At 39.3% G+C, this 17,219-nt stretch overlaps 1 protein-coding gene across 2 annotated transcripts in view; it reads right to left on the bottom strand.

Annotated features, from left to right (window-relative positions):
- Positions 1-17,219, bottom strand: part of IPCEF1 (interaction protein for cytohesin exchange factors 1) — a 47,314-nt gene that overhangs the window by 15,920 nt on the left and 14,175 nt on the right. For both annotated transcript variants that reach the window (XM_026845140.1, XM_026845141.1), the window contains 5 exons: positions 16,511-16,584; positions 14,784-14,855; positions 11,633-11,694; positions 7,817-7,905; positions 2,056-2,419 (listed from right to left, as the gene is read on the bottom strand). In XM_026845140.1, coding sequence (XP_026700941.1) covers positions 2,056-2,419; positions 7,817-7,905; positions 11,633-11,694; positions 14,784-14,855; positions 16,511-16,584 — 661 coding nt within the window. The remainder of the gene's footprint in view (positions 1-2,055; positions 2,420-7,816; positions 7,906-11,632; positions 11,695-14,783; positions 14,856-16,510; positions 16,585-17,219) is intronic.

The following is a 17,219-nucleotide window of genomic DNA, read 5'->3' as shown; positions in this document are numbered from 1 at the left end:
TATGTCTTGTTCAGCAACTGGTTATGATGCAGACAGTAACTAGTGAGGTTATATAGTTTCCACAGTGACTGTCTCATTGGAATTATCTATTTCTGGAATTCTATCAGAGATCACCAGTGTGGTTAGGATTGAAGTGTTCTGGATCAGGGTTGGCCATCATCTAAGCAGTAAGCAACAGAAGAATTCATTTCCCCAGGAATATTTTGGGGAAAATTAAACCACCTTGCAAATGGCAGAAACATACTAAGATGTATCTCAATTTACATTTTCATCCCATTTTAATAGTTACTACTATATAGCCTATCAAATTATGCTTTAAATGACTATGAATGTGTCATGTTAATTCTATGACTATCTGTAGAAGTACTTGTCCCCCTTACCATTACAATGGAAAGCATTAACCTATACATTACTGCAGGATTGGTGACAATACTGGAGTAACATAGTCTAAGCCAAAGTTTAGATTTCTGAAGAGCAATCACTGAATCTTGCTCAGCAGGATCTGTAAGCCACCATGCCATATATAACCTATACTCCATCTATCAACCTGAATGTACCTAGTAATGTTTCCCAAAGGCATTACTTAGTCAAATTTAACTCAGAAGGTGAAATTACAGAAGCCAAAGCATTTACTAAGTCTTTGTGATATTTTCATTAGGGACCCCATTTCTGTCAGCCTCAGCCTTTTCACTATTTGCAAAGCCAGACTTTATGGGAATTAGATTCCACAGTAACTTTCACAAAATATCCACTCTTTTCTGCTACACAGAAATAGTACATATGCTTGGTTTTGCTTTTAATTCTTACTGATCTTCATTGCTACAGAAGTCTCTAGAAGAGCAGCCTAGAAGATTGATAATGAAGCTGAGCACAAAACACACTGAATTAATTTTCTCTTTTGCTAAAAACTGTACTTCACTCAATTTCTTTTTTTTTTTTTTTTTTGTAAAATCAGATAAACATTTGACAAACTAAAGGCATGCTAACTGTTGATATTTGTAAAACAACTAGGAGACTGACAATGTAACGAATGTGCCTTATACTATCATTTTTGAATCAGTGCCAAGTTTACCTACAGAAAGATAACCTAAGTTCCCAATGAGTCCAGTGCTATTTCTTTCCACCTTTGCACTACCTTCAGCCTAAGCTTTTGGGTGCACCTTTGTTTTGCATTGTACTGAGACAACACTGCACTTTCGGCAAAAGTACTCACTTCAAATCTTTACACGGATTTAGAATCATGAGTAGAGCTGATGCACAAGAATATTGTTGTTTCCTTATGTATTATCTCTCTAGGCAGCACACTGAGGATCTTCTCATTTCAGCATATTGTATGCCAGAAACGCCTCTTGTGCTTCAGCTGCTTTTAATGCAGGAAGAAGCAGCTTTGCTCAAAAGGCAAGATATATTGCTTCGCTATGGCAGGAGAGTTATTAACAGTAACGGTGACCAAATTCTAGAACTATTACCACCTTTTTAATTTAGCAGCACATTTCAGAAGGAGAATACCTGTGCAGATACCCACTTGCTTAAATCTAGTCTTGAAGGACTTTAATTCAGGATTGCGGTTGTTCCCCCTTGATTACAATGAAGCTCAATGAAACAAATAAGAAATATGTACTGGAAGTAAATGCAACTTTTATTTTTAAAATTGAATCGGCCTAACCCCATGTTCACCACTTCCTACATATGCCATTTTGCTTAGGGTGTGAGTTCCGTGACACACTTTCTTAAATTTTGATCCAATCCTAACAAGACAGCTGTACTGACATAAAGCAAGCTAATAAAAATATGTCTATGTTAGGATTTTGTACAAAGGCTATATTCTTAAACATAGAGGTAAAAATTGAGAAAAGCTGTAAAAGTACTTACCAATTAGATACTAGGTTATATATTTAATGTGCAATAAACCAAATGTTTGTTATAAATTATGTGCCATTGGAAAACTTCAGTGAAGAGTATAATGGAAGGAAGTTGAAAGGAAGCTGGGGAAAACCCCTGAACTCCCACATTGTATGGCTCTGCAGACAAAAATCTCCTCTCTCATTAGCTCACCTTTGGCTAGTGATCTCTGTCCTGTTGCATCTGGCACAGCTAGACAATGTGTATCCAGACCTAAAAAAGAGTTTTGGGATCCACCACTGGGTCGGGAAAGCTGGACCTCCTGGCTTTCTGCTGCTTCTCCACAGTCTACTTCTGGCGGTTCATCAGAGTGAATCTGTACGCAGAAAGTTAAAGGCTGATCACCCTCTTCTGTGGCAGAGCTGTTAACTAGGTCACGGCAGGACTGCCTCTCGGAATAAACCACTTTGGACGTTAAGGAAGATGATGACTCCCGGGAGTTGAATGTGCTTTCAGGAGAGGAGAGAGAACAAGATGCTTCACTTGACAGAGTTGTGAAAGAAGACTTCTGCTGATCCTGCATTCCAGAAAAAAAAAAAAAAAAAAAAAAAAAAAAGGGGGGGTGAGATAAAAATATTTCCACATTATTCCTGTTCCCAGGTTCTGCATGTTATAGATATGCAGTTGAAATGCTAACTGACTGAAAATTGATGTAATCTGATTAATTATCCATCCAAACAAGCCTGAGGTAGGGTAGCCAATCTCCTACAGAACAGTAACTTCAGAAACTAAGCCACAAGGAAGCCAGAGGTAAAACAGATAAAAACCTGGCAATGCCTAAAAACAATAGACCAAGGGAAAATATTGCATTGAATGTAGACTTCCATGCTAGGTCTCACACTCACATTCACTCTTTAGTTTGTCTTCACTTTCTTGGTCTTATCAAGAGTACAGAAGAAAAACTGAATTAGCCATTGAATATGAAGTTACCTTGAAGCATTCAATAAATCCACCAATGCCATAACCATGGATAGACAGAAATGGACCCAAGCACTGATGTGTCTTGACCTTCTCAGTACACAGAACCATTTTACCTGGTCCATTCTAGGGATTAATTATTCACCAAGACAGGAAGGTTGATGGGTAATATGATGTCAAGTTAATGGTAGAAAGAAGAACTCATGGGACAGAGGGCAGGAAAAGGGGAAGGGTACAAGATTTGTGCTGCTCATTCACCTGCTAAGATTCATCCTTCAGCACATAAATCTGGAAAAGGGCCACAATTTCACTTAGAAACACATCAGAAATCATTAAGACATCTTAAGGTCCTCCATACTGTACTTGTCACCCTGACTCAACAAGAGTGCATACAACCAAAGAGGTCTTGGAACATCTTACAGTCATCATTAGGAGCTAGGAGCTGAATAAGAGAGGGTATGATAGATGCACAATTTCATGTAAAGAGAAGTTGAGAGAAAGAACAAAGTTTTGAAAAGTATTTAGCTTTCCAGACAAGCAAATAGATGCCCAAGTCTTTGTCTACAGTAGGCGTTTACACTGATTGACTTGTACTAATATCTGGTCACCAAAAGCAACTCACAGAGGAAGAACTAGCACTAGTCTGCTTCTTAGCCACAAAATATCACTGAAAAGATGAGCCAAGAAAGTCAAATACACAAGTAATACATACACAAACACACAAATATACATACAAATACCCAGAAGAGGATTAATTGACAGTAATAAATGAAGTAATGGAAGACAAGGTGCCACAAAGACTTATGGTGAAGCTCTTAGCAGAAACTATCAGAAAGCATGATGAGATCGTCATGATATAAAAGCCAGATTTCTTGTATCTGCTACTGCTGAAATACTCCTTGTGCAAATCATCTGATTCTGGCACTGGCCAGAATTCTGACTTGATGGGCCAGAGTTCTGGCAAGTTTATGCTCTCAATACATATGTAGAATAAATTTGTGTAAGGATTAAAACAGATGATAACTAGCCTGGAAGCATTGAAAATTACTGAGAAGGTGTTGCTAGGGAAACCTGGGCAAGCTGCAAACACAGTAAAGTGACTAGCTTGTAATATGCATTTCTAACCTGGTAAATTAGAAATAAAATGTATTCATATAAACCAAACCAAGGATGACAATTTTTTTGGATTATGATATATATACTTCTGCAATTCAGTGTTGCTGTAATGTATACTATTTCCTTTTTACATTAAAAAAAAAAAAAAAAGCAAAGTTGATTTGCCTTCCTGTGCTTGAATCTAGCTGTATCATGTATCTACTAACCAATTCAGAAGATGAGGGCCACCAATATTAGATTGTGGATCACCACTTCTTTGTATCACTTGCTTCACTTGTAAATTTTCAAAGCCATTCCTCCAACACTCTGCCAAACACTGTGAGACTAGACTTAATTTATATTCCTATTACAAGAAATACAACATTGTGTTTCAAATGCATTTTTATTTTTAAAAAGGAAACTTTCACAAAAGCATCCTAAAGCAAAAGACAAGGTGATGCTGTCATAAACTACATGTACGAGTGATAAAAACACCCTTGGGAACACAGGTGACCTGAAGCACTTAATCTAAGAGCTCCTAATGTAAATACAAATTGTTGAAGCATTTGTACAGTCAAACAGAACAACCAAACTGTAAAAGCTCTTCCTCCCATGGTGTGAATGGTCTAATTTCAATTGTTCAGAGACAGAAAAGGAAGATGTTAGATCTCACCTCTATTTTTTTGGCATTTGTTCATGCAAAAGAAAGTGCTGTTGAAATGAAAACTGTGCCTCACTGAGTGGAATATATTTGTGTTTTCATTTTCATTGTGTGTTAAATTAAAAAAAAAAAAAATGTGGGTGAGAATAAAGATGACTGCCAGAATGTTTCTTTTTCTCTACATATGTGTTGTGGGATTTTTTTCTTTGGCACCATAAATGTTTACCTAAATTACTCGAGTGGTTCCTTTGGAAGTTTTGCAATGATCCACATAATAATAAATCTCCATTTTAGGGACATTTCTAAAGCAGATGCTTGAGCCAGAAGATCATAAGAATTCCACTGGAGATCAATGAGTCTCTAGGCATTTTTTAGAGAAAAATTATCACCACAAAACACTTCAACTGCTCTTTTGAAACTGCTGTGATCTATTGTCTCAACATAGCTCATGGTTTTTGAACTGTAAAGCTATTCACATGTGAAGAAATTAATGTAGACAGTCATTTTAACTTTTGTCCTACAGATGTTAAAATTTACTTGTTCCTCACTTGCTGTTTTCTTCCACGGTACCCAAAAGCATGGAAAAACATAGAAAGCTCATGACTACTACTTTTTCCAAGTTTCAGAATGGTTTGGGTCAGCAGAGAACAGAACAGCAAATTAAAACTTTGTGCTAGAAGTACAGCAAAATGTTTGCTACTCTAACACGTAACAGAGCCTGCACCTGGGTTTCCAAACTAATAGTTTTCAGTCTGGAGTTGGTCTCAAGAGGTTTGGAGGACTTTCTTCTTAAGACAGCATCGGGTTGATTTTCTAGAATGTCCATAGCTCCTAATTTCTATTTTGCAAAGTCCCTTTATCACTCAGGAGGAAGAAGTGCAACTTTTAAAAAATATAAAAATAAAAAGAAATGAACCCCAGTCAATGTCTGTGGCATTCCTGATGCTGTGCTAGGTTCCCAGGATGAGTATCTCTCCCAGTAGTAATCTGTGAAGATTCAAGCAGACCTTCCAAAAATGGTGTACCCACAGAGTATCAACCTAAATCCATCCCTGTTTGGGACCTCACAGCTTGGTTCAAAAACTCCGCAGCAAATAAACAGGCCACAAGCAGTGTTTAACCAGCCTTCCCCGAGACAATCAAGAGCTCCACTCCTCGAATTGACTTTCCACTTAGAAACTGTGCTTTCCCAGTCCTTCCAGTGTTTTTCTTGCTCCAGTACTTGTCCAGAAGGGAAAGGGGTATTAAATTGGGTATTTAAAAGATGACTCTGACTTGCAGTCAAACACAGCTGCACTGGTACTTAACTGTTCCTACCCATCACATAAGCAAGCTGAGCATAGGGCAGACCCATGGCAGCTGGAACTTATTCCAGTGGCACTTCTGGGATGAAAAGATGACAACTTTGCTCAGAAGACACAACTTTATCCATGGGAGAAAGGACTTTAAGCTGGGGATGAGGTGAAGGGAAATCAGAGAGTTTAAGGCTGAAGAGAAGATAACCTTTAAGGGAAAGGCTGAGGAAGCAGGACCTCTTGGCACCTGCAGCATTGCCTACCTCCCACGTGTTCCCTGCTCACACGTGGAGGCCAGCACTCAAGAAGAGCATATGGGAAGGAGACAAATGGACATGGCCTCTGCAGCAACAGTTTGACAAGCAGCAGGAAGCCAGAAAAACAGAAAACTAAAACCCAGCACCTGTTTATACCTCATCATCTGGAAAAATGCAGGCATTCGCTCAGCAGCGAGCGATGGAAAAGACATCTTCAGCTTCTTAAAGGCAAGCCACTGAGGTATAAAATTTAAGATGCTTCATTATCGGCCCTCAGCCCAGAATAATTCTTGGAGACGTATTGCCAAGGTTCTTATTTTCTCTGATATTTATAGCCGCTCAGCCACATTTAACTTCCAGTTAATACAGGCAATAAAGATTCACGTTTTACACAGTGAACACCATGCACCTCCTGAGTGCCAGGCAGACTGGTTTGCCATGACTAATGTTACACAACTGTTTCAGAAGAGGAAGTGAAGACTGACTTATCTGACTGAAACAGAAGGGGGCATGTGGGTGACAGTGTGACATATGCTCCCAGCTTTATGCAAGTTAATTAAAGACTGCCAGACAGGCAACCCTGAGCATGACATCTCCTTTTACTATTGCCTGTGACTGCACAAGCTTCTCCAGCTCATCTGTATATTTCAAATTTGTTTCTGCTTCACTGTCTCTGTACCAGTCCCAACTACTGGATGTCATTTCAGCATGCCATACAGGAACCTGTACCACACCAGTGAAGCATCAGACACTTCCCCTCTGTGAGATGCAATGATTTAGTATTAAGCATGTTACTGTGTACTCCTCAGTGTCAGCTTTCAGCTGGGGAAGGGAAAGGCTTGAACTCAGGATTCCTGATTTCACCTGCATTACCACCCCAAACCAGATTACTCATTTCTAAACACAGAATTAAGTAAACCTCGTATCTTAAAGCACATGTTAGGGGAGATGAGATCATTGGGAAAAGGAACAATACAGAAACAAGATTAATAGGGTGATAAGTGGCCAATAATTGGGCAAGTCAATTTGATTAGACACATGGGGGTGCATAGTGCTTATTATAATTTATGAAATGAAGCGATGCAAGAAGGAATATTCTGGGCAAATACTCTACAGCAAGAGAGAAAAATGGCGTAGATTTTGGGAGGATGCCCATCTTTTTTTATAGTCTGTTTTTCAGAAGTAAAGAACCCATTTTATCACCTTAAGAAGAGGCCTCTTTCCCCTCACTTCACTGCCACAAAATCAGCTTCAAATTCAGCAGTTTTAAGAACAACTCACTCAAATACAAATCTGTTGGATGATGCTACCAGGGTCACAAAAAGAAAGAAGATTTGGGTCTGATTAAAGAAAAAGAGTAGTATGAAAAATTAGGTTTAAAACCTTGTAAAGAAAAGACACAGCATGTGTGTAAGGTAGAGTGACACCTTCCTTTCTCTAGCAAGATAAATATGCCTCCATCTGAAAGAGCTGTTCTTTTACAGTGAGAGGTTCCCAGTGGTGCAGGCTGCAATCACTGCACGCTCTGCCACAGGGCAGGGACCATCAATGCATCCTCATCTCACAGGAATACAGCATGAGCATTTCCAGCCACTTTTTTAGGTTATTCCTCAAAGGTCCACCACCTCAAGAAAGTTTTGTTCCAACTGGCTAGCAAGAAGAAACAAGCTAATTACTGTAACACTTACCAAAGGAGGAGGTGGTGTCTGGACTGTGTAGGGGGGAGGTGGTGTGTCTGTTATTTCTGGATCATCGTGTTCACTTTCACTGTAGCATTCTGAGGCAGATATGAGAAATGAACAAAACCAAAGTGTTAGATGGACACTCATTCATTCCTTGCAGTGCTGTGGTAACAAAAGATCACTGAGTAGTGTTTCTGGACTGAGGACCATGCTGTAACAGGTCAGTGTCTCCTACAGTGAAAATTAACCCACTTGTGGTAATGTTACACTATTTCATGGCAACTTTTCTTTTTTTCTTTTTTTCTTTTTTTCTTTTTTTCTTTTTTTCTTTTTTTCTTTTTTTCAAGTAAAAAAATTTGACAATTTGCTATGACAGGAAACACTAGGTGGCACTGCTCTAGATAACTTCACAAATAGGTTTGGGGTGGGGTTTCTTTCCTCCCCCCTTTGCAGCCTTTAAAAGAAAGGCTGCATCGTTTCCAGTATTAAATTAGGGAGACCTTTTGCAAATAATAGATGCTGTCCCTTAATCTCTGTAATCAGTAAATTTTCCTGGAGCTAGCAAGAGGCATTAGTGTTTTGTTTGCAATTTTGGAGAACACAGGTTGCTCGCATGGCGCTTCAGAAACCACAGAGCAGCCTTGTGAGAGTCTTCTGTTGCCACATGGTATCTTACATAGACATGCCATGAAGCATAACAGTACATGTCCTGAGCTAGTACTAAAAGTAAACACAGTACTCTAGGGCTATACAGCCCACTTTTTTTTTTTTTTTTTTTTTTTTTTTTAATAAAAACTAAGCTGATAGTATCTCTCAACATGTGTCAGAGAGGCAGTCACCTTGTTATTTCTTTCAAATACCTGTGTAGCAAGTGAAAGCATTTTCTCAGGTGTTTTTTTAAAAGTGGATTAAATGAAGTGATAGTCATTGACAAAATGAGACACAGAAAAAGAGAGGCAGTAAGTTTCTGGTTCCTATTCCCAGGGCCTGGCTGTAACCACTGGGCAAGATCACTTCCCTCTGCTAAATCTCCCAGGACGCCTCAGCCTCCCACATCCAACCCTTCTAGGAGCAAGGGTGTGCATCCTGCCCTGTGCCACGTGGGAAGTGGCAGTGTTCAGTGTTCACCCCACCTGACTGAGCTGGGGACATGAGAGGTTGCAAAGACATAGTCAGAGCTTAATGAGAACGACATGAGTAAGTGCCAAGTGTCACAAGAGCAGAGGCTGCCCCTGTGGCCTCCACAGGAGCTGGCACTCTGCGCTGCCTCCGCTGGCTGCGCACAGCAGCTTGTGCTGTCCAAGCGCAGCTGGGTCTCTCCAGTGGAAGCAACCAACCTACTCTCTTCCCAATTAGGCAAGGGTTGTTTATGTTCTGTGTGTACTTTGCAAGAGCTGGACTTCATGGGTTTACACCACTAGAAAGCAGTATGTTAGCTCTGTCTCTGGGAAATCACCTGTGATTATCTCATCTTTTATTTAAATTAATACCCACACACTTTCTTTTTGTGCATGTCATTTAGGGGATTTGAGTAACGACAGTGTGAGGTGAACCAAATTTTAAGAGAAAAAATAATTATACACGAGAGAGGTTTCTAAGATGTTAACAAAGTATAACTTAAAGAGATTCATTACTTTTTATCCCCATACTCTGCAGAATTATAGGATTTTTAATAGCATAGCTGCTATTCTCTTTACTGGAAATATGTGCTGGTACATCTTAGCATAAAGGACTGCGACTGGCTGCAATAAGGCTTACATCAAATTCTAAGGCTCTATTAATGCCTTCTTGAATAACTGTTAGTAAAAAGCTTGTTGTTTCTACAGCTCCACTTTTAGGTACACAGAAGAACCAAAAAAGAATCAACAGCTGTTTCTGATACTCTAAATAGGCAAATGGGATTGGAGGGGGTTCTAAAATGTGTAGAAAGTACATGAACATACAAGAACTGTCATAACAAGAGCCAAGACCCTCCTGAAGAGTTATGGTGTGTGATACAGAGGGGAGAACCAGGTCAACAGGAACAAGAAGTGACTGTGGGTAATGACAGCATTTTTCTGAAATGTAGTAATGCTTCTGCAAGGGCTCATCCACCCAGGTGCGTTGGTGGGGTGCTGAACCCACACTCAGGGCAGCTGCTGAAGCACCTGTGACAAAACATGTGTGGAAAGACAAGGAGGTGTTTGACACCTAAATCAGAGTGCCTTTTTCTGAAGGGCAAAAATGGGCCACCAACTTCAACAGCTGAAGAAATCTTGGCTATGTTATGTTTACTGCAGGGTAGTTAGAAAACCTGCTGCAGAGGTTATTGAGATTATTTTGTATCCTTCTGCCATATTTTTTTTTTAATTAAGATTCGTGGGCTGACTCATTTTGAACTGTTTTATAATTCTTGACTTGGCTAACACAGCAAATACTACATTTTCTGAGGCTTAAAAAAATAATTTGTTTTCATGTATAGAATTTTGGCCATCTTCATCTTCCATCAAAGTCCTCCTTTGTGAAAACATGTACAACGGGTTTGACACTTCCTTCCCAAGTACAATTACCATGCAGTTCTTGCTACACAGCCTAATACTCAATATAGCACTTTATCTGAATTATCTCAGACTGTTTTGATACAAAACTGGGTTCAAAGAGGACACAGGCATTTTGGAGGAATTTGGGGGTATGGAAATTAACAAGTTTCCTTACATGAAATAAAGAGGAACCATGAACTGAAAACAAAGAAATTGATGGGACCTGCTTAATCTCCAGAAATCAGTGGTATCTATGTTTATCAGCCCCAAAGCTGCTTTTAGTGGCAGGGTATAAATGAAGTCAGAGTATAAACAGAGCCAGATCAGACTAATCAATAATAGAATTAAATGTCCAAAGCCTGGATATAAACCACAGCAGAAGGGATGTAGAGAGGAGCATTTCAGTGCTTAGACAAACAGGCTGCATCATGTAAGTGTTCATACTACCACAAATACCAGTTTCTTATTCATAATGACAGCTCCTTCACAACCTGAGCTGTTCTAAAAAAGGCACTGGATACCAATACTCTAAAAATGAAGGGCCAAAAACCCAGATGATATATATTCCTCAGGCCAGAGTCCATCCCTGGTTTGCTAATATAATACTACCAACAGCACTTCTCATTCTAAACCAGCTCCCAGCATGTGTGTCCTCACCAGCACCTTTTCCAAGCACTCTGACAGGTGACTTGCTTTGTCCTCTGCCCAGATTTCTGATTTGAGTGCAGGTATTCTCCATTATAAAATTCTACTAGGTCAATATGCAAATTAAGACAATAAATAAATTGCTAGGGAACTTTTGAAATTACTCATTCCACAATGAACTCTTGGGTTGAGCTCTGAAGGAAATTGTAAGCTTCAGTACATCACTACTGCCCCTGCCAAAGATGCTGTTATTGGAACCCCCAGGAATTAAGGAGACAATAGGGACAGGTCTACATTGCACAAGATGTTCCCAAACTAGCCAGCTCTTGGGTCACAGCACAACTCCTGTAATATACCTTACCAGCTCAAAACCCAAGAGTAGCATAGTTGTTTCTCTTCACACTTGGTAGGCTTAGCAAGCCAGCAAACTGCCAGAAAGTAGTTACACACCTCTCAGGATCACCAAGTGGCACTGTTTCTCACCACTGTTTCTTCTCCTGTGATTACGCTGTGCTGTGCCAGTGTGGTTTCTCTGAGCTCAGCTGGTAGACAGACCGAAGTTGACAATTTAAAAGAAAGAGCTGACAAAAATTTGGCCAAGCAAAAACTGTGAGGAACATGATGTAGTTACACACTGAAAGCACCATTAGGAACATACCTTCCTCATTCTTCCCATTGGGTGCCTGAGGGTCTACAGCCATCCCCAGCTTACTTAGCCACCTGTGTTTGAAATGGAGGGAATACAGTTAGGGATACTTGCATGCTGTTCAGATAGAGTTTTGGCCCTTTCAGATGTGTTCTACATTATCACATCTCTTTTTATTAACCTGAAGAATAAATGTGAAAGTTTCTTCCTATTTCTTAGATCATCTTCTAGAAAGGCACCAGTTACCTGAATATTAATATTCCCTGCAGTGAGCAGAACTAGTTACCTGGGACATCTTCTTTCCCTGATCCTGAAAAAATCAATACTGATGACCAAGGAGTTGCATTCATGGAAGCTAAAGGAAAAGTATGTGCGCTATAACACAATGCCAGTGGCTTAGTCTTGCTGCTGAGGTGCCATCTTTCACCAGAGATGGAGCAAAAAGGCATAGGAGCCATGGAAGATAGTGTCAGCTGTGCTGGCCATAGCTATCACAGCACAGTCTAAGTATCTAAGCCATTTAAAACCAGACTTTCTGACCATTATATACTGCTTTCTTCAACTTTTTATGACTTTTGGTTTTAGTAAGTCTCACTTCCTGTGTTGCTTTAAGTTATTTGCAGTTGGGTTTTTTTCATTTCTCTTCCTAGGTGGCTGCATTTTTCTAGTGCTAGAAACAATCCCTAGATAACCTTTTGTATATTTTGTTTGCCTGTAGACCATTCAGATCTATCCAGGTTTTAAGAAACTAGCCACTAAAAAAGCTTAAGCCTTCCACATGAAAACTCAAGGCCTAAATAAGGAATGTATGAAGGGCCGGAATTAAGATTCATAACTCTGAAAAAACATTGTCTCTGATCTTGATTCTTCTGAAGCAGTGGGAAATTTGCTAGTAAGATCAGTGTCAAAGTAAATGGATTCTTAGACTGCAGTATGAACAAAGCCATATAATTCAAGAAGGCAAAATGTCATTTCTGTAAGAGTGAATTGTTGACTTTCTTCTAACAGTTAATCATAACAGAATGATTAAAAAATAATAATAAAATGAAATCTTAACAAAAGCAAAGGTTTGTTAAAATATCTAGGACTTCATTTAACCACAAGGTCAGACAGATCTCTAGTAACCATGTGCAACTGGCCAGGTAAATGCACACAGCTAGCCAGCACACATGTACTTCGCATGTGTGCATGACAATAGCAAATACATGCTAAATTAATGAAGCAGATTACTGTATTAATAAATCCACCGTTGATTTGATAGATAGATAGATAGATAGATAGATAGATAGATTAGATAGATAGATAGATGATAGATAGATAGATAGATAGATAGATAGATAGATAGATAGATAGATAGATAGATAGATATGCATGAAGAGTTACAAAAGGTCATGATCCATCAAGCATTTATGCACGCCAGTAACTCGACACAGGCGAATGCCCCAGTGAGTTCAGTGGAACCACTTATATGCATATGTATTTGTGGGACTGGAGCCAAGAGGACAGATGTCTTTTAGTCTATTTTGACTTATGCATGAGTATGCATGTACATTATGTATTAAATACATGTATTTTATACTTTGCCAAGGAAAACATCATCAGTTACAACAGTGAGGAATTGTTATTAGTGCAGTACAGTATAAGCTGCTAGGCTACCTAAATTTAAGCCAAGATGAAATTTACTTGAGAAGTGGAGTTTGAAGAAAGCCATTCTGGGGGCATAAGACCTGGGACACCTACACAGATTTCAATCATTCGCTCACATGAGACTAAACATTTCAAAAGTGTCATTAAGACACTGAGAATTTCCAGCTGGGCTCCAAACTGCCTGCTAGGACTCACTAACGTCCTCCTTTAGATCTATTTTTCCTTTCCTTTCTCCCTACACCCTTCCCTCTCTTCTCCCTCAACAGAACTATTTCTGTCCAGCAGTCCCTTGTTCTCAGTCATCCTCAGCCCATCTGCCTCAAGAACTTCACACTCCCATCAGGAGCTAGCTCAGATAGGAAATGTAACAATACAAAAATGAAGGGTTATCTCCCCATCAGTATGCTCTGTGCTGCTCCAAGGTGCAAAGGACAAAATGTTCTTTCCATCTATACTTACTTGTATGCATCTATAGAGTACTGATTTATGAATGTGTACTACACTACTGTAGTATCGTACAATTCTGTATCTGTAGCCCTTTTGTAAGGTCACACACATTCTCTCAACCTCTATCCTTTTCTGTTGTGGTAAATATGTATGAGGTCTCCTGTTTATAGAAGGAAAGAACAGTCAGCGCCCTGTGAAGAATTTCACAAGGATCACCAGCAGAGCCATGATTAAAATCCTGACCTGACTACCATAGAAGCTCTCTTTCCAACTAAATTGTACAACTTTGGCCATTTAATGCAATAGCATTGTAAACAGACTGCAATCTGAAGTAAAAAAAAAAAAAAAAAAAAAAAAAAAAAAAAAAAAAAGACAAAGATATGAGATGTATCTCAATCTGCAAAAACTAGATCAACAGAAAATGATGCCTGTTTCTGATAGCTCAGTGGCTTCTAAAATGACACTATTCCTATCAATTTTTAATTCTTGAATTAAAAACCACATGAATGAATTGTTGTTCTTACAGACATTTGTGCACATAAGATTTCTGGTCTGTTGTGAGGATTGTTTAACTGCAACATAGTTTGGTGGTGAAGTAAACACTTACTTACATTAAAGAAACAGTCCCTTCTATCCCTTTAACCCTCCTTGTTAAATGACATGCTACTATGAAAGCAGATACTATTATATTCTAGTCCTAGATCACTTCTGGGACTAAACTATATTAAGCTTTTCCCTCTCTTTCTTTTCTTCCCTCCCCTCACTTCACTTCTCCCAAGGTGATGAGCTGCTATCAAATCTTTGCGCCTCTCCAACAGAAAGGGATTTATACCAGCAAATGTCAGGAAGATTAGTATCAGAATCAGCCTAATAATGTGATTCTAATTTCAACTGTCATTAGTGAACAAATAGCAGTATTTTCCTTCTGTACAATCACCAGAAAACAAAACAGACTCAGTAAACCCCCAGATAACGTCGTCAACAACCACCTGACAGTGAGAGAATGAACTTTCAAATGGTGTTCTCAGGCGTGAGACAGGATGAAACATGGCCAGTCGCTTCTACTTACGTGTTCATTTCCAGAACATTTTCTGCTGCGAAATAAAATGTCTTGATCTGTGGGTGGCTGATCTTAATAGCACTTTAAGAAAAGAAAAATAAGAGATATGAAGAAAACAAGTTTACATAAGAAAAAAAATAGCTGGATGAATTATTTAAAAATATTTATTTCCTCCACTATATTAATCCAGATCAGCTTATCCATCCATACAGCCTTTTCTTAAAACTCTAGTCTATTTTTAGCTCATTTGCTAGGCACACATTATTCAGAGGGTATAAACTACAGGAACTAAAAAGGAAGGAAGGAAGAATAAAGCAAAGACCTTCATTATGTCATTACATAATTCAGTTGTGTGCCCACATCTTTAACACTGTGTGCAGCTTTACTTCCCCCAGCTCAGAAAAGCATAGTAAGCCTGTAAAAGGTTCAGAGAAAGCACCACAGGTGACCCAAGGTATGGAACAGATTCCATGACTGTTTAATCAGGCTAAGACCCACAGCATGGAAAAATGATGGTTGAGGAAAAGGAGATATGATGAGATACATTAAAATCACAAGCAGTGCACAGCAGGTGAATAAGGACTGACTCTTCACTCTTTTCTAAGACAAGTTTTAGGAGGAACCAAAGAGGCAACTAGGTGGCAGATTTGAAACAAACAAAATGGAGGTAGGCCCCTGACTAACCCCAACAGTTAGTCTGTTGGTCTCAGCCCCAGACAATGCTTTAGATGAACATCCACTATTTTTCAGTCTTTTTTTCCTAAACCATAGTCTCAGATCCTGAGACTGTGTGGCTTCCCTCTTTTGTTCCTCATTAGGTGACTCTGTCCCATGGAAGCACACACACTATTTGACTGGGTTCCAGCAGCCCTCATCACTTCTCTCAGTTCTCCTAACTTACCCCATCCCAAATAAGTGATGAGCAAGTGTTTTCCTCCCAGTCACTGACAGCCAACAGCTGAGAAGGGCAACATTTTCTTGTGGTCCTGTACTATGTGACTCAACCTTTCCTCTGAGAAAACAAAATGAAACTCCCCATATTCAAAACAGCTGTTCCCTTTCTTTGGAGGAGTCAAGCCCACAGTTAGTCTCAAGAACACCTACAGCTAATGTCAGCATGAGACCCGAACAGATGAATGAAGGCTTTCTTTTAAGGGACAGAATAAAAACTATGCTGAGCCTTATAACTTTGAACAGCAGCAACTCCTCTCCAAACCTTTGAAGTGTACTCAGAAGCAGCAGGAAGCCAGTGCTGCATATAGAATTTGGAGAGAATATTTTGAAATGTGTACCCAGCTAAACAAACTTTTTATTCCCTGCACAATCAGGGGCTTCAAGTACAGCCCAAGATCAGTTGCACCACAGTGGCCTAAAGAATAATCCCGACTCAGAGGGAAGCAGCATTACTTGCACCACTACTGACCTCCCCACCTAGGAGAAGGTATTTAAAATAGACTACAACTTATAATCAGTGAAAAAAAGGGAAAAAAAAATGGCATACTGGTTTACTTTTTTATTTGTAGCTTTAGCAGAGCACATCTGGCAGAGAAATTTCAATATTTTTTTTTTATTTTATTTTTTTCCAATATGGTTTTCTTTCAATAGCTCAATTAGTATCTCATTATTTACACAACACAGAAGAGCTCCCCACAGTTTCACTGCCAGGCTCTACTGAGACTGAATTCCTTGCAACATTGTAAAAATCATGCAAAACCAGAGGCAAGAGATAAACTTACTGCTTTTTTTTGCATTCAATTGCTCGGTCCACACTGAAGTCTGGAAGTCTGATAAATCCTTCTGCTTTTTCAGCCTGCAATAAAATAAAATAAAATAAAAATCACCATGTCAACCAGTTAGTAAACTACCAGACTCCAATGCTCAAAGACATTTAATGTGCAAGTGCTTGTTTTTGATGGCTTTTTATAGTGTGAATATATATTCTCATCACCATGGGGACAGATTAACACCCAATGTTTTGGATGATATTTGGTAACAAGAAATATTCCTATACCAGCTACTACTTGTGCAAGTCCTGGATGCTAGAAAGCCACCACTCCTGTCTGTGCAAGTAGCAGAGTGTGAGCATAGGATTTGTTATACACTTCCAAATATCAAAGTGCCCGAAAGGGGAAGGTTCCTCAACTCCTACAACATTCCTCGTCCTTCTCATCTCAAAGCATTTCAGGATTTCTGAAGTATAGTCCGGAGTCTGAAACTGTCAAGGGCAAAATTTACATTTGGATCAAGCCAGGACTAAAAACAGCAGGAAGGTGGAAGAAGCAGTCCCTCTGCAGCCATCAGTGATCATACAACTTCTCTGAACAAATTGACCAGCCACACTTTGTGCATAGACCACAGAAAATGAAACTACTGATTCTCAGCTCTAAAAACAGAAAAGACAGCTGACATGAGTGGATGAATAAGGGTTATATAATCTGTTACATC

The sequence above is a fragment of the Athene cunicularia genome (genome assembly GCF_003259725.1).
Source record: "Athene cunicularia isolate RWA chromosome 3 unlocalized genomic scaffold, athCun1 chr3_part1, whole genome shotgun sequence".
In the NCBI taxonomy this organism is placed as follows: domain Eukaryota; kingdom Metazoa; phylum Chordata; class Aves; order Strigiformes; family Strigidae; genus Athene; species Athene cunicularia.
The sequence above is the reverse complement of the archived record's forward strand: the minus strand, read 5'-3'. Positions and strand labels throughout refer to the sequence as shown.